The sequence below is a fragment of the Anser cygnoides genome, chromosome 7, assembly GCF_040182565.1.
Source record: "Anser cygnoides isolate HZ-2024a breed goose chromosome 7, Taihu_goose_T2T_genome, whole genome shotgun sequence".
In the NCBI taxonomy this organism is placed as follows: Eukaryota; Metazoa; Chordata; class Aves; order Anseriformes; family Anatidae; genus Anser; species Anser cygnoides.
This window is the reverse complement of record NC_089879.1, coordinates 33648676-33670033: the sequence shown is the minus strand read 5'-3', so window position 1 is coordinate 33670033 and position 21358 is coordinate 33648676. Positions and strand designations below refer to the sequence as shown.

The 21358-nt window shown below is 40.2% G+C and overlaps 1 protein-coding gene across 4 annotated transcripts in view; it reads left to right on the top strand.

Moving 5' to 3' along the window:
• The first annotated feature begins 300 nt into the window (after positions 1-300).
• LOC106032592 (L-threonine ammonia-lyase-like) overlaps positions 301-21358 on the top strand; it is a 32677-nt gene continuing 11619 nt past the window's right edge. The window contains exons 1-8 of one of the 4 annotated variants that reach the window (XM_067000142.1): positions 301-1411; positions 5527-5553; positions 9038-9380; positions 12557-12673; positions 13543-13784; positions 18459-18624; positions 19867-19963; positions 20859-20934. In XM_067000142.1, the coding sequence (XP_066856243.1) occupies positions 1311-1411; positions 5527-5553; positions 9038-9380; positions 12557-12673; positions 13543-13784; positions 18459-18624; positions 19867-19963; positions 20859-20934 (1169 nt within the window). In that variant the 5' untranslated portion in view covers positions 301-1310. Of the gene's footprint in view, positions 1606-5526; positions 5554-9037; positions 9381-12556; positions 12674-13542; positions 13785-18458; positions 18625-19866; positions 19964-20858; positions 20935-21358 lie in introns of all 4 variants that reach the window. The other 3 variants (XM_067000140.1, XM_013175597.3, XM_048074802.2) reach the window with 3 other exon arrangements.

Here is a 21358-nt window from a genome sequence, read left to right as displayed (position 1 = left end):
TTATGAGCAAAGTAATAACTCCACCCGCCTTCTCTCTTTGCTTCACCAGTGAAGCTGTCCCGAACTTCACTCTCACTTAGAGCTTTAAGTGCTGGCAGCAGCTCACTGCCTTTTTGTCTCAGCTTCTGGCAGTAGCACGCTGCTGGGTTGCAGCCATGCTTAGTACATGCAGCACCCACAGTCTGCACATCCACTGTCTGGAATGATAAAGGCTTTTGGGGTGGGAGAGACAGGAAAAAGTGGTGAATCTAGAGTTTCATCTGCACTGACTTCCATGGAGTAAGGACCTGTCTGCCACACCTATGTAGGGAAGGCTCCAACAACCTGGCTCCATTTCCTACAGTTCCCGGAAGACTATTTAGTCATTTATTCTGACTCTTGCATGTAAAACAGTTTATTATTAGTCAGGGTGCTCTGAGGAGAGGGTTAGGTCACAGCTTGGGTTAGATCACCCCGTGCCTGTTCTCCATGTTGGAGGTTAAACTTACGTACGCTGTCGGCAGAAACCAGAGAGGGCGTGGAGGGACCGCTGACACCTGGGGAGGGACATCTGGCCAGTCCCTGAGCAGATGGGAGCCTGCGCTCCGTCAGGGCTGCGCTCCAGAAGAGAAGAACCTCAGAAGGACCCCAATCCCATCTCACCACACAGCCATCATGTGTCTGGAAATATTTCGTGGCGCTTGGTAACACTCCCTCGGGGCAATGAAGAGAGAACTTTGATGTCGTCTTTCTTTAACTGTTACTGCAGTCGTTTCCGTACATGATCTTTTCTGTCCATCTGTATGATCTGCATATCTCTCTCCTCTGCTACAGTGACTTTGTCAAGAGGAGACACGAATGAAGTAACCAGTCTCCTCTTTGCTCAGTCACAAAGGCCTGCGTGCCTAGGTGCTGCCCTAACAGATCTTTGTACCTGGCTTAAATACCACAGAAAGAAGTTGGCCGTTCCTTGCTACTTCTGTCTCCCCAGTATACGCTGTTAAATCATGGGCCCTGCAACAAGCCCAGATCATGCTCCACAGCTAAGCAGTAAGTAAGTAAAGCTTCATGTGTCCTGCTAACAGAACGTCACCCAAGCATAATCCAGGCCCTGACTCAAATTGACAAGGGCAGGTTGGCCTCTGAAATAATCTCTTTAAATAGCAGCAGCCATCTCTCAAAGTCGTTCCCCTCCCCCAGGAGTGTTGGAGAGCTGCTTACATCAAGTCGCCTGCTCTTCCCCATCCTGGCAGTGCAGGGCTGGCACTTCTCACAGGCAAGTGTGTCCACTGCCCGCAGCCTCACAGCTTTGCTTTGCACCAGGAATTACAATGAATTTTGCGGCACAGTTTATCTACTCCAGGGTGTTAAAAAACAGAACTCCCAGGGACCGCTCCAGGGAAGATGAAGAATATGATCCTTTCTGGCAAAGGTTGGAGAATATTGCTGTCTGACTTAGAACTAGAGCGCTCCTTCCTCCCCTTTAGGGGCCATGGTCAACCCTCGGGGTCCACCCAGGGCCAGGCCTATGGACATGACATCCCCCGGACCCCTCCTGCCTCCTTATGGTGTCGTAGTTGGAGTTTTGCTTCACCTCGTTGTTTATTTATTCGCTATGCTGTATAGGTAATGCTTTCTTTTTACTTTTCCTTTATTATATAAGAAAGGAAATTGTTCATTATTTTTCAATGTCTCTCAAGGTTCTGTGACTATGAGCTGCTTCTGGAGTCATCCACTGGAAGCAGTGGAGCTGTGAGTACTTTCAGCCAATGTTCAGCTTTTTTACTTCATGAGTGCAGTCTTAGAATAAACCTAGGCAGGCCAATGGATTGCTGAAAATCTACATAAGGACAGCCAGTATTGCGTTCTGCTATTACAGGTGTTCTGCAGTTACCTTTGTTCTAGTGCTTATAGTCTGCTTGATTTACTGTGCTCAGGCATGGATGGTGCAGAGACAATTTAGGAGACGTCTAGAGCCCCTGCATTCCACTGACCGGGGTGTGTGGGTGCACCCATGTGACATAGCTGTGTTGGCACAACCTCACTCTAAGCCTTTTCAGTATCCGTTTTGGCCCCCTATTTTGTTTTCTGACCACTCTTAGCAAGATCAGAAGCTGGTATTGCCTGATGTTGGATAAACAAGGTGCAGTTCCCATCTCCTGCTTCGTGTAAATAATTGCATATATTTGTAGTATTTAAAACAATTTATTTCAAGCAGGCTCAGTGTCTGCTGAATAAACATAAACTCCCGTGGAACAGGCAGCTTGAGGGGAAAAAAAAAGACCAAAGGGGAGGAAAAGTTCGCAGTTACGCACTGAAAAAATGTCTTGCCCAAGGTCACACATATCTGCAGTGAACTGAGAAACTTAGGACAGTCCTTTAATCACAGGACTGGCCTTTCCTCTCATTTGGGTTATGTTACTCCTTCTTTATTATAGGTGAATTATGGAATGCGTTGATCACAAGAGAACCTCTAAATTCAGAGAAGATTTAGTTTAAAGAGGAAAATGGTTTAACTTCTGCAAGAGTTTTTGTTTTAACTGCCAAGCTGCTTGCAGTGCTTTATACTGACTGTTTGACATTCACAATGTGAATCTTTAAGAAGCACTTAGAGGGATTTGTCAGTTTGAGGGACACTTGGAAGGTGTTGAAGCAGTGGTAACCAAGAAGGGTGACCTTTTGAGTTCCTCTTGCTTTCAGATTGTTTTCTCCTGTCATCTCTTTAGCAGCTGACACCTAGTTGCTATTGCCAGTAGCAAGCAATGACATTTCAGTAGCATGTACAGAAGACTAGCGATGGATTATAACCAGAGATGAAGGCAAATACAGTGTTGGGCTCAGGTTGTGGTCAATGTCAATTACTGAAGCCAATGATACATTTTTTTTCAGAAGTGATAATGCAGCTTGGTTGTTCCCTGCATGAGCCTGAGCTCTCTTTGCACTCATTGCTGGTGTTGCAACACACAGTTTTGTGGGACCATGCTGCACAGGGTGAGTAGAGTTACAAATGCCTGCTGTGGGCTCGGTCTCAAGGCTTGGTTATTTTGTACCTATCTGTGGTGGATGGTCACAGGTGCTTACATCCTCTAGCACTCGTGTCATACAGGCTGCTAACTAAGCCATGATCTCTTCATCTTTAAGACACTCTAGTAAGTAGCCCTGCTATGAACTTCCTGTGGGAGTCTTAGGCAAATCACTATCTGTCTGTGCCCCAGATTCTATTGATTCGTTCTTATCAAAGATAAGCTAATACTTACTGACTTGCATTTCTGTTTAAGGAAGGATATTATTGATTCCTGTGTGATTTAGGAACCTTTGCATGGGATTGGGTATCTAAAGCAAGCCTTTGTTTTTCCATCATTTCTCTTTCATAAAGACCAACTTGCACAAGCCGCTGAGACACTTGTAAGAATCACCGCTATTACAGCGTTTGGGTGTGCTTGGGGAAAAACAAAATGAAAGCAGCCAGTGAGGATTTCACAAAAACAGGAGAGCTCATAGGGATTTACATTGCCAAAATGAGCTGGGATGGAACAGGAAGGTTTAGGAGCTATCAGGAAAAAGGACTGCGATAAATCAGGAGAGTTTCAGAAGGGTGTGGAATGCTCCAGCATCTGGAAGGAGCAGAGGAGAAAGAGGTTGGGGACATGGAATAAGAAGGATTAATGGAGCTGGGGAGGCCCTGGATAAAAGAGAGATGTAGATAAGGGAAAGGGCTCTCTCTGTCCTCTCCTGGGATTACTTTTTTCTCACTCCTTTGAGAGGAGGTGCCAGTCACAGTTGCATCGCTCTGTCAGAAGCCAAACAGACTGCCTGGTGCCTGCAGCTGGCTACTTCTCCCCAACCAGTCCATGACCCATCTCTGCTCAACGCTCCATGAATGAGGCAAAAGTGACTTCAAAGGGGGTCAGTTTTTCCTGTAAGAAGTATTCTCAACTTGCAGGCATAAGATCTGAGTCCATTTATTCACAAAGCAGGTGACAAGTACATCTAAAGCTTTATCTCACCAGTGCCTATTGCTCAGTGAGCTACGAGTTGGTGTTCAGAGAGCCTGAAGATGATGGCAGCATGTGGATATGTGCTTAGGAAATGCCTTCCACCCCGCCCCCCCCCCCCCCCCCCCCAAAAAAAAAAAAAAAAGAAAAAAGTATAAAACAAAAAAAGCCATGCATATATATGTATGCATGTATGTGCATGTGCTGCTGTTAATTACAGGCCAGTCCTAATTCACTGGGATGATTTGAAGTGGTATTCAGGCTTACCATTAGCCACTAGCTTGCACTATGCCACTGATCAGTCCAAGTGAAGTACTGAGGTTTGAATTTCTCATCATGGCATAGAGCTTTAAAGGTGCTAAAGTACAATACAGAGCTTCTACTTTACTGTCAGCCCCTCCTCAAGGTGAGTGTGTATCATTGTGAATGCAGATGATAAAAACTGCTGTGGAAATGATGAAGAAATGCTGTTTTCAGCCTTTCTTCTGCCTCAAAATGAGTTGTTGGGACTTATTTTGCCAAACAGGCCCAATGCTGGCTCTAAGTACGTCAACAAATCAAAATGCTGTAGGAATAGCGACACTGAGTCAAAGCAAAGGGACAACCACCTCTGTATCTTTTCTGTAGTGGTGGTCAGTAACAGGAGCTTGGAGAAAAATATAAGCTACGCAAGAAAAATGCTTTCTCTCATATTCTCTTGTGGAGTCTGCCAAGCAAGTGCTTGGGGTCTTCCTGAATCACAGACTGCTTCTTGAACAATGTATTTAATGGTCACTATTAGACCTAACTCCACAGAGCTGCACAGCATTTTTAGGAAGCCATTTGTTTGATTGCCCTTCATAGCATCCCATGGCAATGAGTTCTGTGAGCTAATGATTTTCAGTAAGAAAAGGTTTTCTTTTAATTTTTCTATCTGATAATTTCATACGATGTCCCCCTAAAATTTATGCTTGGAGAAACAGTGACTGACCATTCCCTGATCACTGTTTTCTGGACATCTGTGACTTTGATTTTTCACTCCTTCAGTTCTGGAAGCTGAAGAGATCCAGTTCATCAGTTTAATCTATTAAATCTGTTTCCACAAGGAACCTGAGGAAGCCAATCTGCATGAGCTTCATCTGACTGGGACGTGCAAGTGTCCCATTATTGCAGGATTGCATAGGCATTTATTTCTCCCTGTAAAAAAGGCAACAGTTGTGGTGTTTAGGTATAGCGTGTGCTATCACTGTTTGATTTTCCTAGAATTATTTTTGTTGGTTTTAATAAATTATCGTTCTATTAATAATGCTGTTTTTCCAAACTTGTTTTCCCCAGTGATATTTGACTTGAAAAATATCAGTATATTCAAGGAAACAGTCTAGAAACAGAACTGTTCGTTCTGAATTGTTTTTTTTATCATTCTAAGAGTGCATTTCAGCACACATTGTCTTTGTATTGGCTTTGAGACTTCAAAATATTTAAAGTTATCTTCTGTTAAATATGATACTTCTTCCAGTTCCTTAATTATTCATGGAATGTCTGCATATGGATCTTCTTTTTTTTTTTTTTGCAGTTATGCTGAGCAGCTGTTCTTGAAAAAGTAGGTTTATAAACTATTTTTTCCATGTTTGCTTTTACTAATCACTTCAAAGGTAAAATGGCGTGATTTATAACATGTAACAAAACTTGCCAGCTAGATATTTGTTTTATGCTGGAAATATCAGACTTCCTCATGAAAACTTTCCTAAACAAACTCCAAAAAAGGAATGAGCAATTCATTTGGAAGTGACAATGTTTTATAACACTAAGTTTGTATTTATATTGGCTCAAGCTTTTTGTCTCGTGGGCATGATCACTAGAAAAAATGCCATATTTTGTTACTGTGCATTGGAACTCACATTGTTTTGTTTTTTTGTTTGTTTGTTTGTTTTATGAGCATTTGCATGCCCCACTGCCTGCATTGACCGTTCCTGTAAAATAAATTTGTATTAAGTTAATCTGTGCACTGAGGTATCTGTGCAAAACATATGAACTGTGTTTTGAGGAGAGAAACACATCTAACTCAGCAGGGTTATTAGTGGCCTGTTTGTGATGGATTATCAAACCTAAAACCACTGTTTACCTTTTAAGTTTGAAAGCTTATGTGTTCACCCAGGTGGGTTCAATAGGGAAAAATGTCATTCACTGGTGTAACTGAAAAGTACGTGCATAGGAGGAGAATAAAAATTCATGTGAAGAAAATAGCATATACAAAAGCATGATGATATTCCTTTGGAAATGAGGCTGCTGACCTTTCAGATGCAAATGGATGATAGTTTCCATATTAAATGCTGAGATGTTAATGTTTCAAATCTGTTTTAAACCCATATCATGCTTGAGAAGACTATATATGCCTTTTATGTTTGACTTATTTTTTTGTTATGGCTATAAGGTGTTGTCTCCATTAGGGACCTTCACAAATATTCACTGCGCATGAGAGTGGTGATGCAAAAACCTCCTTTGTTCTGAAAAAAAAAAAAAGAGAGAGAGAGAGAGAAACTAAGAAATCCTATGGTAGGGCCCAAAATCAGTATCCAAATCTGATCTTTGTATTTGCTGATAAAGTATTTGATGGCACTAGATTGGTTGGTGTTGCCCTGTAATTTGGACTTTCTGTACTTTACTGGTTCATTGGTGGAGTTTTTGTAGTCATATTTGCCTGGTTTTATTTTTATTTATTTATTTTTACAGTTTTTGATTACAAAAGAAACCAGGAAAAAATGGGAGTTAATCTCCTGTCTCAAATACAAGTCATTAAAAAAATCACCTAGAAAAATCACAAGTTTTTGATCCATATATGTTTTATATATATCACTCTCTATATACAATCGGTATAAGAAATATCATTCATTTCCAATGCTTGCTAAACATTTTACAAGATTAGAGATAAGTTGTATATGCTCTTCTCTTCTGAGAGGTCATGGGCTAATGTGATTTAGAAAATGATTCATTTGTCTGGGGGATGTGTGTGTGTGTGTGTGAACTCCTACCAGAGCTGTGGCCTCTTAGGTCATGATAGCTGTTGTTTATGCAATGGTCCCGTTTGGTTCCGAGAGCCATGGGCTGTGCCATAACAAGTTCACAGGGAGACAGTTTGATCTGATTCCTGTATTTGCATTAAGATCACTAAGATGCATGAGAACTAACAGTGGAAGTGTAACATCCTTAGGAAACGTTCCAACCCTCTAACCCCAAAGGAGCAGAAATGCAGGAAAGTGTAGAATAGATCTACTCAATAAACTATCACTACACTCCCTGACAAAGAGTCCCTCCCCAGCTTTCCTGTAGGCTCCCTTTAGGCACTGGAAAGTTGCTGTAAGGTCTGCCTGGAGCCTTCTCTTCTCCAGGCTGAACAATCCCAACTTCTTCATCCTGTCTTCATAGGAGAGGTGCTCCAGCCCTCTGATCATCTTTGTGGCCCTCCTCTGGACTCGTTCTAATATGTCCTTGACCTTCTTGTGCCGTGGGCCCAGAGCTGAATGCAGGCTCCAGGTGGGGTTTCCCGAGAGCAGAGCAGAGGGGGACAATCCCCTCCCTCTCCCCACTGCCCACGCTGCCTTTGGTGCAGCCAGGATACGGGTGGCTTTCTGGGCTGCAAGCGCACATTTGATCTCAGGAATTTTGGAGAGAGAAGAAATTGCCACTAAAACTGTCTTTTTTTTTTTTTTAGTATAGTACTTGATTTAAACAATAAAACCTCTTATGCTGCCTTTATTGTTATGTGAGATCCTCAGTGGGACAACTGGAAGTATAATAGGAACAGAGCTGCTGGCATAGCTTCTGGGACCACAAAGAAAATGAATGCCACTGTCAAAAGTGAAGCAATTGCTCAAAAAGCAGCTGTTTCCAAATGTTTTTAAAATTATTTTTGGAAATGATTACCATGCACATTACAGCGATCACTGCTCTAAAATTAGGATAGTATTTGCTTCAACCAGCCCTGCTGATGAAAAACTGCATAGCTTAAATCCGAATTATTTTGCAAAACTGATAAATAATTTTTTCCAGGGGTGATGCTGAAATCTCTGATAATGATTTAACATGTTTATTTTTAGAAAACTGTTTCTTCTAAATATGTTAATACTGAGTACTTTGTGCAGAGAGACTTATACCATCTGTCTACTTGTAGCCGTGGACCAGACTAGGTATCAGCTCTTTTCCAAATCTCTGGTCTTCTGCTTAATGCTTTGTTTCCTCCTTGTAACTCGCCAAATTCTGAGAATTTCTGTAAGTTTTGATTTTATTTGTTAGCAGGGCTGCAAAATCCTATGTTACCCTCTATGAACTCCTGAGTACTGTATACCATAGCTTAAGACAGCCTAAGGTAGGACTAGTGCAAGGTTTTGTAGCAAAAGGTTTTGTCTGTAAGGTTCCTTGGGGAAAGAGGTTTGTGTGGCATCACAGTGTTTTATTATCTAGAGGTGCTTTTATCTATGAAGTGTTAGCTCACAGATCAGGAGTCCCAGTCCTTTCGCTCATAGTACGATATAGTTGTTGTCTCTCATCAGAGTAATTTCCTTCCCATCACAAGGCAATTGACAAGAGTATGTGTGGCAAGTAGGCACGAGCAGAGAAGCAGACCTCTTGTTTGCAATGCAATCACATGTTATTGCTATTAAGTGTTAGGGAATGGTCCGTAGCAGTGATTTTTTGGAAAACCTAGAATTGCATACAGCAAACACGTTTTCACATTTCAAAATTCCTGCAGCGCTGAAGTAGGACCATCACCAGCTGAGACCAAGCACTTAAGCAGGTCTGCCTTCCCAGACAGCATGCGTTGTATCTTTCCTATTTACTTGGGTGTGGCAGTTTTTGAGTTTGTCTACATTGCAGGTTACCTGTGACATTTGTAAAAGCTGGCTGGTTACAGTATCTTTCCATCTACCTGCAAGATAGGTAATAAGACATTAATAATTTAGTCTGCTCATCTGAGGCTTGTGAAGAGCAACTGAGATGTGCAACTGATTTAAGAGCAACTTAGATGCTAAATGTCAAGCCTTTAATCATCCAAGCTTTCCTAACAAGATTATTTTATTTGTTTTCAGGGATGACAATAAAATCAACAAACGAGATGCCCCGGCAATTTGTGATCTTCACCGTTGTAAGGATGGGCCAGTAAGAAATGGCCACATTGGGCAGAGGCCACCCTCTATCAACCCTGAAAGACTGAAAGATTTTGTTGAAGAGGATTACCTCAATGGGGATGTGAAGACCTGGGAAATGAAGATAGTCAGCCGTAACGAGGAGTTACTTGGGGATGCCCTTTCCCTCATTCCTCAGTCAAGCACTAGGACCAGCCAGTCAAGCCACAACAAGCTGATTCGATTCGAAGATATAAGTGCAGCAGCTTTCAAAATCCAGAGCAGTGTTCAGAAAACCCCCTGCATGGTAGGGAATTCTTATGGCTTTGAATTCTTACTCTCTTTCTCACTCTCTCTCATAAAAATTGGTCAGAAATGAAAGAAGAGTATGCATTATCTGCAGCAGATAGATCTGTGTAAAATGACTCACATTCGTATTAGTTGTTGTGAACTGTCAATAATCATTTTCTTCTTACCTGTTTACATTAACCTAAATCCTCAAAGATTGCAGTGACCTGTAAACAAAGGATAAACCACATTAGGCGTAGTCTTAATGCACTGTGGTATTATGCTCCTATTGAAAAACACTTGCTACAAAGAATCTGAGTTGGAGACCATTGACTACCACTGTTGGAAAAGCAGTCAGATGAGAGGGTCTGGTTTGGCACCAGCTCACATATCTGGGAAGTTTGAAGGATCAGATTTTCCTTCTTAGCCTGGCAAACCTGGCAAGGATGAATCTGTTCTATAACCAGGTGGTTCTGCCACGTGCCTCCAACAAAACAAGGATATTGAGATAAACACACACCCTTGTTGATCGGTCTGGGTATGAAAATGATGGAGACGTTCTCATTGCATATGTAAAAACATTTGTTAAAGCATATGGAAGTGCAGTGACTTAGCTATTTAATTCATGGTGAATTTCTGCTGTTGGGAACTCTTCAGGAAGGTGATTGTAGGCCCTCTGTGGCTAATCTCTTTTCCCTGTAGTGCGTAAGAGAAAGTCTTTGCAAGTGGCAGTTCAGAGTAGCAGCCTCAGATCTCTCTCTGGAGGAATGCCTCCTTGTCACTGACCCCCATGGGCATGCTGCCAGCCTCACTGGCTGCTGATTGTCTTTCTGGCCTGCACAGGTAAAGGACCTTGGTGTCCTTATTTTTTTTGAAATTTTGCTTGAGTCTGCAATGCACAGCAGTTCTGCTGGTTCCCAGATGGTTCCTGCTGATCTAGAGATATCATAATTACTTGCAGTGTTGCTTTTTTTGGCTCAGAGTTCCCTGAACAAGGGTAGTCTTAGCCATGTGGGTTATTGCAGGATCTCATTCACACTCTCAGCTTAGATGGATCTGACCAGCAGCTCACGGTGCAGTCTGTATCTCTGCCCCATTCCCCGAGCTCCCAAACTGTGGCTCCTGCTCTGAAAGTAAACCAACACATCCTAGTGTGGGAAAAGGTGAGCCACAGAGTCCGTGTTCTGCTCCTGCAGGCATCGGTGTAATAGGAAACTTTTCATAAACTGGTAGTGTTCCTGCTTACAACTAGTTAAGCTCTATTTGGCCGTTTCACAGTATTTATTCTCAGATAGCTTTGCCCCTTAACTTAAATAGCTCTTTTCTCTTGGGCGTCGCTGGCAGATTTATGCAGCACAGTTGTATCCCCTCTCTGCATTTGCTATGCCAAGCTAAACAGGCCTACTTTCTTCAGTCTCTTTTTATGAACTGTATTTAGGATGATCAGAATAGTGTAAAGTCTACATCCCCTCTTTTTTTAGTGTTAAAATAGCCTATGGCTGTTGCTAGTCCAAGTAATCTTCATGCAAAAGTCATTAGTATCTGTTTCACGCACTGATTCAAAAGGAAGGTATTGAAAGCATACAGTAGTGTCAAAAACACAGATAACCTTTATATGAAATCCTCATCAGCGGGAGGTAAGAGCCATCCTCAGGGAATTTTTTTTTTAATAAAAAAACAAGTATGACTAAGAACTATTCAGTTAATTAATAAACAAAAACTTTGCAGGGTGATTCCCAATCTGCAAGTAAGACCATGGATGAAGCATCCTTCTGGATCTTTATGTGGCAGTTTGCCTGAAGCTGAGGCATGACATGATGTATGATGGTCATAGAGGTTGTAGAGGTTGTAGGTAAAGGAAAGCAAGGACTGAGCATTAAATTGGGCACTCGATTTGGTCGCTGGTGTAGGAACTTAAAAGGTTGTTTTGTGTTAGCTTTATGGATGCCAAGTGGATGATGCTCTGTGTTGTGTGTTGTACCTTAGACACAGCATCTGTAGTCCCTAGATAAGACCAAGGTGACAAAAAGGAAAAGTTACAGGGTGGTTCAATGACTCTTACCAGGTCATACATCAGGTCAGTACTGCTGAAAATAGCATTGACGCCTTCTTTGTTAGAAGTAATTGTTGTATTTAGGCCACATAAATAAGCCTCGGTTAAAGGAAGCAGAAAAGGATAACATAAACAAAACCAAAACATAACATAAATGTTGAATATCAAAATTAAAAAAAAAAAAAGATACATCTGAAGTACACCACTTCTGTGACTAACTGATGCATATCTTAAAATGTAGGAGACTTAGCAATTTTACTAAATCACAGGATTCATCTTTTTAAATCTTGTTTCTTAACGTTCACTCTAGAATCCAAGATGCTCTACAAAAACTGATATGATAAAACTAGTGAGGTATGTGAAGACCCAGTAAGGCAGCATTTCCTGTCCAGCACTCTTCTGGTTTGTTTAGGCATTCTCCGTAGTTTAAGCTGTTTAGGATAGAAACCGTTACTCTCTTAGTCTCCTAAGCACTTTACATTCTTTCAGTTCTGCAGCCAGATTTCCTATGGGAGCAGCAAGTGGCGTAGCTCCTATTGCAGGAGAAGCAAAATAGAGAATCTGGCCCCACCTATGGGTGAGGAAGTTAATAAATGCTTCCAAATCCACTAAAAAGCCTGGAAACATTCATCTGAAGTATTTAATTTAATTGCATACCTTAAAGCAAGTATCCATTTCAGATATGTTTAGTTTATAGAAATTTTTAACTGTTTGAAAGTCCCACAATCTGACAAATATATTGCCAGTACATGATATCATATACATTATGTAACATGCATGACACTTTTTGAGAGAGATACTGAATATATGTTGTCAAGCTGTCTTTTAATCCATCTCTTGTGAAAGTACTTATCTTTGTATCTGTATTTGATCAAGACCAAAACCAATGCTATTTTCAGAATTCATAATCCCATGCTGTACATATTTCACCATTGCAAGTTTGAAAATTACTTCCATAAACCACAGGAGTCAGGTAGGTAACAGTGCGCTGTCATGTATTTCCAAAGAAACTGAATATGTAATTTTCCCTTTTGGAGGTCACACATAGCAGTCATATGTCTGCTTCAACAGGGAGCTAATGAAGTGTGCAAGGTTTTTCTTAATTTTCGGTTTATTGCCATAATAATGTTTCTATATTCCAGTACTCCAGGCTATCCAAGCAGTATGGAATGGATATCTACCTAAAGAAAGAGTTCCTCCAGTACACAGGATCTGTGAAGGAGCGAGGTGTACTTTATCTTCTGACATCACTGCCTCAGGTATAACAAAGTGCCAATATGTGAAAATAAAAAGAATCAGTTTGGCTTCACAGAAATCAAGCAGAATTGTTTTTAACTACAGTGTTCATAGAACCAGAGTGTTTCTTGCCTTTTGAACTGTTGCCCTGAATAACATAGGTCTGCAAATATCTGCATGTAAAATATTGTTCTTCTTTGTGCATGGCTACTCCACTGGTGAAATGCTTAAAATGTTTGAAAAAATAAATAAATAAATGTAAACTTCACTGTTTAAAAGTGACGCTTAGATGGAAGTGCTTGTATGTGTATATGTTCTGACATGCTGAAACTACCAAACTTGAAGTGATGATGAAATCGAGTTACAGTGGGTGATGAGAACTATCAAGATCACCGATTGATTTTTGTCTTGAATTTCAGTACCATTGCATGAATAGCCTGCTTATCTTTTGTTGTAGGAGGCTAATGAATCTCTGTAGCAATGATAGTTGGCATGATACAGCAGCCCCGAAACAGCGGTTATTCCTGCACTTTGCAATAATATAAATAAATCATTTTGTTAAAGGGAAACCTGATATGAAGTGATTTCCCACTGGCAAGGAAGAGGGAACAGATACCGTCTCTGAGGGGCGAGATGTTGACTCTTCTGGGATCAGCTGAATCTTTGCAGCTCATTCCAGTGGAACAAGAACTGAATTCAGGGAATACAGGGACTGGTATTATACTGTCTTAGCTCTGTACATGTGTATACTGTATCATAATACCATAACATGATCAGACAGTAAAGGAAAAGAAGGCTTCCTAATAGAAAGAAATTAGACCATTAGATTAAGGATGATATGGGACAAGTTTGTGACACTACATAATGTGCAATAAACAATCCTGTTTTTTAGGATCAGCAAAGAAAGGGGGTGATAGTGGCTTCAGATGGTAACTTTTCCATGGCTGTTGCTTACCACGCCTCAGAGCTTCGTATTCCAGTGTTTGTCATCATGTCAACCAGCACTTCCCCTGCCAGAGTGAAAATGTGCCGTGAGTACGGTGCCATGGTTATATCTTATGGCACTACAGCTAAGGATTCCCAGATGCACGCAAGACGGTTGGCACAGGAGAATGGTTACCTCTACCTTGAAGAGTAAGTGGAAAGTCAGATTGTTTAAAAAGATTATCATTGTTTAGATATTTGCCCAGCACTGCAAAAACAATTACTGGCATTAGTTGTCTCAAACTTAAAATTTGATCACACGTCATCAAAAGATTCCTTTTACCTGGGGGATGGACAGTTATATATTCTCAGGTATGAATAGTGAACCTTTCTATAGCAGTTTGGGATGGAATCCAAAATGAAACACCCTCCCTTTTCCAGGCAAATTTCCTGATTAGGAACTTCATGGCCTGGTGTGGCACTGGATATATGTTAAATCTTTATGAAACCTGTCCATGTGCATTTAGGCTTGCATTCATTTTTGGCATCTCTGTGAGGAGAAAGGTAGGTAAAAATTAACCTTTAATGCAAAAGGTTTGATGGTGTAGGGCAGAGCAAGAGGTTAATGCTGCAAAGGTATTCGCGTATCTGGTGTGACTGACAAAGCTGTGTTTCTGGCATGAAAGAAGATGATTAGGAGGCTAGTTCACACATAAGTAGCTAAGAATGATTATAAATTTAAGTATGCAAGCTATCTGAGGTCATGAAACAAACCAGCTCTAATAAAAGCATATTTAGAACTAGATAAGGTAGGGAAAATTATTTAGAACTGATCCAATTTCCCCTTTTCCTCTCTGCAGTCTCTTCTGCGGTTCCTTTCCCTTTTTTTTTTTTTCTTTTTAAGTAAGATCACCAAAGGGGCAGAGGGTTGAATCATTAGCAAGACATAGCCGACAGTTCCTCTGATGATGCACTGAGTTGGAATCTTACGCTCCCTGCCCGTTGCTGCCTCTGTGCCAACACACCACTGGGCATTTGTACAGCACCTACTGCAGTGAGTGCCTGTTCCCCTTAGACACTACTGCAGTAAACACAGTAATAATGAGTAATATTGCTTGGAAAGAGGACTTCAGAATGAACAAGATGAAGGAAGTCCTTTCTTCTTTCCCAGCTGGTTTATTAGGAAATTAATATTAAAACCTGTACTTTACAATTGGACTGTCAGCTCTGCCAACAGCTAGAGACCCACAGGGCTGGTTGGTGTGCCTTGTCCACCACCATGGGCACAGCCTTTTCTCAGAGTGAGACTTTTGAAGAAACCCAAGGGTACAAGGTACCCTAGATCCCACTGAATTTTAAACCCATGCAGGCTCTTTTTGAAAACCAGCTTTACATAATCTTATGATTTCCAAATTTCTGTCAGATGTTTTTCAATCAGTGTGTTAACTCCCAGCTGGCTTGCATCAGCTATCACATTTACACATAAGAACTAAATTGTGGTATCGTAATTTCATGTTTAATCTTCGTCTCCTCCCCAACAGATTTATTTATGTTATGTAAAGTAGATGTTCTCTAACTTCATGAAATTCCACAGACAATGTGTGCAAAGGATTTCAGCATCTACCATTGATGAAATGAAATTATCATTAATGATGTCTATGTACTCTGATTTATTGTATTTCAAGTTAAAAGAAAACAGTTATTCAGTCTATTACTATGTTTAATTAAAACCTATCTCTCAATAGATTAATTTTTTCACATGCTGATGGAAAAAAAAATAGCAAAACCAGTACAGTAGTGGGCCTTTTCATAACAGGATGCCTTAAACATGTTTTGTTAGATATAGACTGGGAGCACTTTTCCAGAGAGATGTGTGCATGTATGGGTAGCTAGTCTTCTTCAGTGTGTCCATCATGCATTCATTACCACTTGCCAAAGCTGTCTGTAAAAGATCAGCCATTCTCCCATGCTTTAGAATGGAACTTATGAAATGGAATTTATTTCATTTTAATTCTAGTTTGTCTAGAACCCCCAGCAATTTGATCCTTTGATCCCTAGAAAATCACAGTAATGCTTTTCCAGATATGAAAAGCATTCCCATACAAGGCATGCTCATGAGCTTATTTCTGTATTTATTCCTCACTGAATATAGGAGAAAAAAAATAAAAATAAATAGTGAACAGTGAAAACAATTGAAGCTGTCCAGACCTCTGTCGTCTTCTAGGGTAGCACAAACGAAATCCAAGAGATGAAGCTTATCTATTAGTCACACAGGTTGCAGTGTTGCTCAGATAGAGCAAGGTGGCTTCATGGGATCTCTGGATCTTCTTAACCAACAGTTTATTCTCTCCTTTCTGAAGCAGGCATTTCATGACTGTCTTTGTTTTTACCTGTGCATGTAATATCCTGTAGTTGGGTGTGTCAATGTCAGTTCTTCTCTTTTCTTGATTGCAATTAAAATACTCTGTTATGAAAACTAGCATGCAAGTATCCAATTAGGGGAGGGAAATTTATCATCCTATTGCATCTTCCTGTGAAATGCCAGAAAGGAAATGTGATTTTCCAAGTTGGAATTTGCTCATGAAGTCTACATAATTGCTGCTCAGGTAATGTAGGATTTCCAGTAACTACAGATGTTCAGGACGTCATTATAAATGTAGTATGAAGATTGTCAATAAATTATAGAGTACCTCCGGGATGACTAGAGAATAATTGATTTCTGAGTCAGGTATAAAATGAGGTGCTACAGAATAAATTACACACCTTCCTTCCTTGAGAGTCCATTTTTTTCTCATGTGACTCCTTGTCCAAATACTCACCAGACCTGATGCTAGTTCATTTGTGATTTGGTTAGTCTAACAATCTAAGAAGGGCAGCTGATAGCTTTTGAGCCCTTTACTTGGAAAACAGGGGAATAGAACCTGGTAACTCTCAAGTCAAAATTTCATTGTGAATCTGAAGCCTGACAGCCCATTTTGTTTGCTGATATGTTGCACATTTCAGAAGGCAAATGGACAGATTTCTAGCTCTGACTCAAAAATACTTATTTAAATGTGCCATCTTTGGATTTACCTGTCCTTTTTCCTTGCTTTTCCTTCAATGGCATATGATACCAAGAGAGAGGTGTTTGTTTTTGCAGAGCAAAAGTAATCAATGATGGTGCAAATAAAGTGACTCATTTTATGATAAAGAGATGAAAACTGATCAGTGAACTGGTGTTCTAACAACATATTAGCAATAAAAACGTGATTATCTGAAACCCTTATTCAAACTGCTACTAAGTCTTAATACACAGAGCAGTTTCCTTTGGACACGGTTTTTAGTTGTTAAAGTTTTGCTTGTGAATTGAATATCCCAGGCCCTCATTCGTTTTTGCAAGTTCCCATGCAACCGTTCTAGGGCAACTCTGAAATCTAAGTTCTGAACCTTATTTGTGAGTAAGGCTCCAGGAAAAAAAAAAAAAAAAAAATCAGGAGACCAGTGATATATTTTGCTGTGTATATGGAGGAGGAGAGAGCTGCATCAGTGTCTTCATAAAGACAATAAATTCAAGGGTTCATTTGCCCATTCCACTATAATTTCTTTACTACTTTAATTCTGGTACAGGAGTGAAAGTTCAATTCTCTCATCTTTTCTTGTGTAGCTAAACTGACTCTTGCCCTGAGCAATTCTGTGCTCCTGCACATGTCTTAGCTGTGACAGAAGAGCACAGTTTCCTAGTACCAAAATGTACTCGGTAAAGTAAATCAAGTGAAGTCATTGGGTCTATAATTCTGTTTGGCCAGGAAAAAAAAACATGCAGACACACAGAGGTCTCTTATTTTTTATTCATATATCATCCTACATTTACAGCATTGCTAACTTATACATACAATCCAAAACAGCTTTTAGAAATAGACCGAAGCCAATCGTGTGACCGTACAGTGGACTTTTCTTCAGTCTTCGTACTCTGTTTGTCCATATTCTGCTCATTAACTTAACTTTGCCTGAAAGTGTTTTGCCAGTGAGTATTTTGGAAAACTAAAAGCCTTGCTTATCCTTCCATGAGGTCTTCCAGAGTAATGTTCAAGTATCAGATATTGGCTCTGGGCTGTGGAAAGACTGAGCTCTGTAACACTGTTTGGTATTTGTGAGGTTGAACGCAGTGCTTGAATTTCATAAAAAAAAAAAAAAAAAATCCTATTTATCACGAACACTGAATTCCACTTACAAATAAAGAGAACGAGATCTCCTTTTGAGACTTTGCTTTTCGTTTTGACCACAACATTCAAAATTTATGAAGTTTAAGGAAGTGATGATGATGGAAGAATGATTTCTCTCCTTATCTCTGTAAATCCCTGATATTGGTAACAACAACAATACGTGCTCGTCAGCATAAGGGCTACTTGGCAGGCCTACCCAGGGCCAGACTGTGCTATGAATTGTCCTTGATCGCGCTTTATGCTTTAATCCCAGGATTCACTCCTGCATGAAGACTTGCACTCCTGTTAAGCCCAGATGATTGGTGATAACAAAGTGATTCAGGTATCTTGAAAAGTTTGCTGACCTGGCTGTAACTGTAGGATTTATGCCTCTGTTTTTCATAGGATTTTTGCTCTGTCATCAATTTTTTTTTCACCTTTTGATTTTGCTCTGCTGTGGAAAGGGTCTGCTCAGTTTCTCAATGGCACGACGTGTTCTTCCAGTAGGTAACGTTGCACTTTACAAAGCATGCAATTGTCTGTTTGATGGCAGTGACCTGTCACATCACCTCCTGGCCTCATTGTGCTGGTGATTTACTCTCATGTATTTTTCCTGCTGAATGTTATCTTTCGAGTAGCAGATTGAACTATTACTGTGTTGACAACTGTGAGCTCTGCTGAGATGTGTCTTTCCTTCCCACAGGGAGGACAGTGCTGTCTACCTGTCAGGCCTGGGAACTGTGGGACTGGAGATGTACGAACAGGTGCCAAAGCTGGACGCGGTGATTTTCCCAGCAGGAGGCCACTGTGGCCTGCTGGCAGGGTCAGCTGCTGCACTCAAACACCTCAATCCACATATTTCTGTAATTGTAAGTTTCCTTTCACCTAGAAAGCGTTGCATTTTTGATAGCTTTCACCACAGTTTTTTTTCAAAAGGCAGTGGAATCTAGTAATATGCTGGCAAAGGCTGCCAGGGGACAGGGACTACCTGTGTCCACTACCCAGCAGTGGACCTGAGAGCCTAGGAAGCCTCCTGTCTCTTGGCTGGATTTAAGAAGAAATCTGGGAATGCTCTTCCAAAGCAAATGACATCTGGTTCTGTGCTTTGAATTGATTTTTTACTGGAAATGTTTGACCCTAAAGATACCACAGGATAAATTTAGTGGTAGCTTAGTTGTTATGGTAAAATTTCTTAATTTCTGTTGATTACTTATTGGTTGTTGATTGCTTAATGTTTTTATTATTATTGTTATTCTGCTATGGCCGGGTAACTTTCAACTTGAGTACGTGTGCTATTGTTTTCCGTTTTATTGTGAACACTTTGGAAAAGGAGAATTATTTGTGCTAGCAGACTTTGGTGTGCTCAAGAGGGATATAAACACGCATAATACAGCATTGCTGTCTTGAATGCATCTTGGATACATTTCACTTATACTTAGCAACTTCTGCTGCTGTAATTTATAGATATATTTGACATTGCTGATGTAAGGGAATCTTCCTGTGTGGAAGGCAACAGTAATCAACTTAAACATCAGCTATATATATATTTTTTTCTCCAAACATAATTCTCTTCAAAAGTGATGAGGAATGAGACAAACAGGTAGAAGAAAAAAAATCTAGGAACTTTATATTAACCATGGAATGTATATTTCAGAGCTGTGAAATAGTAGCGGGATGGTTGATCAAGATTTATTTTTCCATCAACTTTTTCTGTGAGGGAATTCTTGCAAGACTGTGATCAATTCCACCCCGCACTCCAGCCCCATTTACTCCTGGGTATCATCCCATACATAACAACTAGATTAACTTTCTCATTATCATCTTCTATGTCTTTTGTACTATTGAAAAATGATATTCTTGTAAAGATGAAAAGCTTTTTGCATTTTGTACTCAATTTTAATTCACTTTGAAATTTCTCTGGAAACTTGTTCTAAAAATTTTCCTCATCCCTTTTAAAAATTAAACTACGTGAAAAAGATAATGTACATCTAGAATGTGAGTGAGATTCAAATTACCTTGTTACTAACTCTGAGAGGAAACTTTTTCGGTTATAACAGTGACTTCTGTTAGAATTTAATCACTAAAAAAGTGACATCATTTGTATTCCCCAGGGTGTTGAATCTGAAAGTTTCCCTGTATTGCAACAATCCTTAAAGGCTGGCCACCCAGCTGAAGACCAGGCTTGCAGCAATCATCACTTTTATGGAGGTAGGAAAAAATCTATTATTCTTGTGGAGGTAAAATAAAGGTTGTAATTGATTTCTCCAACCAGTCATGTTCTTTTCCAGCTAATTGAGTTTCAACATATTTAAATAAAATCTTGCCTGAATATATCTGTCAAAACTTAATGCATTTTGTAAGAGCAGCTTCTGACACACAATCAAAGTACAATACTATTTCCAGTGCACATGAAATGTTCAGGTGAGTACTTGGAGATATGAGAGTAGTTATCTGACTGCTGTACTCACAAGCAGTATCCTAACCAGTGAAGTCAATGAGAAAGCTCTTGCCTAGAAGGCTTATTTGTGAAAAGGCAGAAAAATGTGGCACTTAAATATTTAGACTTGCAAAAATGTTCTCAGGATAACAGCATTTATAAACAATTCAGTTGTTCCCATATAATTTGAACAAAAAAAACTCAGCTGTTAAGCAAATTAAGAATGTCCTGTTTACCGGATGTTCAAATCCCCTGAAGCTTTAGGTTAAATGTGAGCTTTATAACCAAACAACTTAACTCTCTCAGTAAATTCTGCCTGTCCCTGAACTCCTTTGCTAACTGTCATGCTGTAGCTTGCAAATCCAGTGCCACACTTGGTGGTTTAAGGCCTCATCGTACACTGAGAAGCACTGGATTGTAGGATCCAGTGGATACTGGAAGAACCAGTATTTTTGTAATGGGATCCAAAGTGGCAAAATCTTCCTGGAAGATCCTTGGCCTTCTGGTACCAAACTCATTTTTGTCATGTAAAAATCAAGCTGCCTGAGATCATAGAATAGCAATGTGCTGCAGTCATTAAGGACAAAAAACAATGTCAGGACTCTAAAAAACGTTGAACTTTTCTAGAGCAGCCAGCTTCACATTTTTGTATTTTGAAATCTGCAGATGTGAGTGGACTTTGCTTTGGCAGCAATTCTTTGCAGCTGACTGGGAAACTTGTGGATAAAGTTGTTGCTGTGAGGTAGGTGAAGAAAAACAGCAAAATAAATAATATTGGGTGGGTGAACATTGCTGTGTATGAAAACTGTGCTGTACCTGACACTGAAGACAGTGAGTTTGACCCCACTTATCTGACCCCTTTGGCCAAAACAATTCATGGGCTGCTAATAAACCCTTCTAATTCTTCACCAAAATACAAGTTCAAATAATATATTTACACACTAGAATTTAGCTGGCACAGTGGTTCTAGTAAAAAACACCACTGTCTTCCAGTCAGTAATAAGACTGTACATTCGCCCCCATCAGCACAGCTTTCTATAACACCACAGTGGGATCATTATGTACCCAGGAGGACAGAAGGAATCCCTTCATACATAAGTGTATTGTCTTCAGTTTTTGGTAGTTCTTCTGTTTTGTTCGTTTGCTTTGCTTTGTTTTGTTTTGAC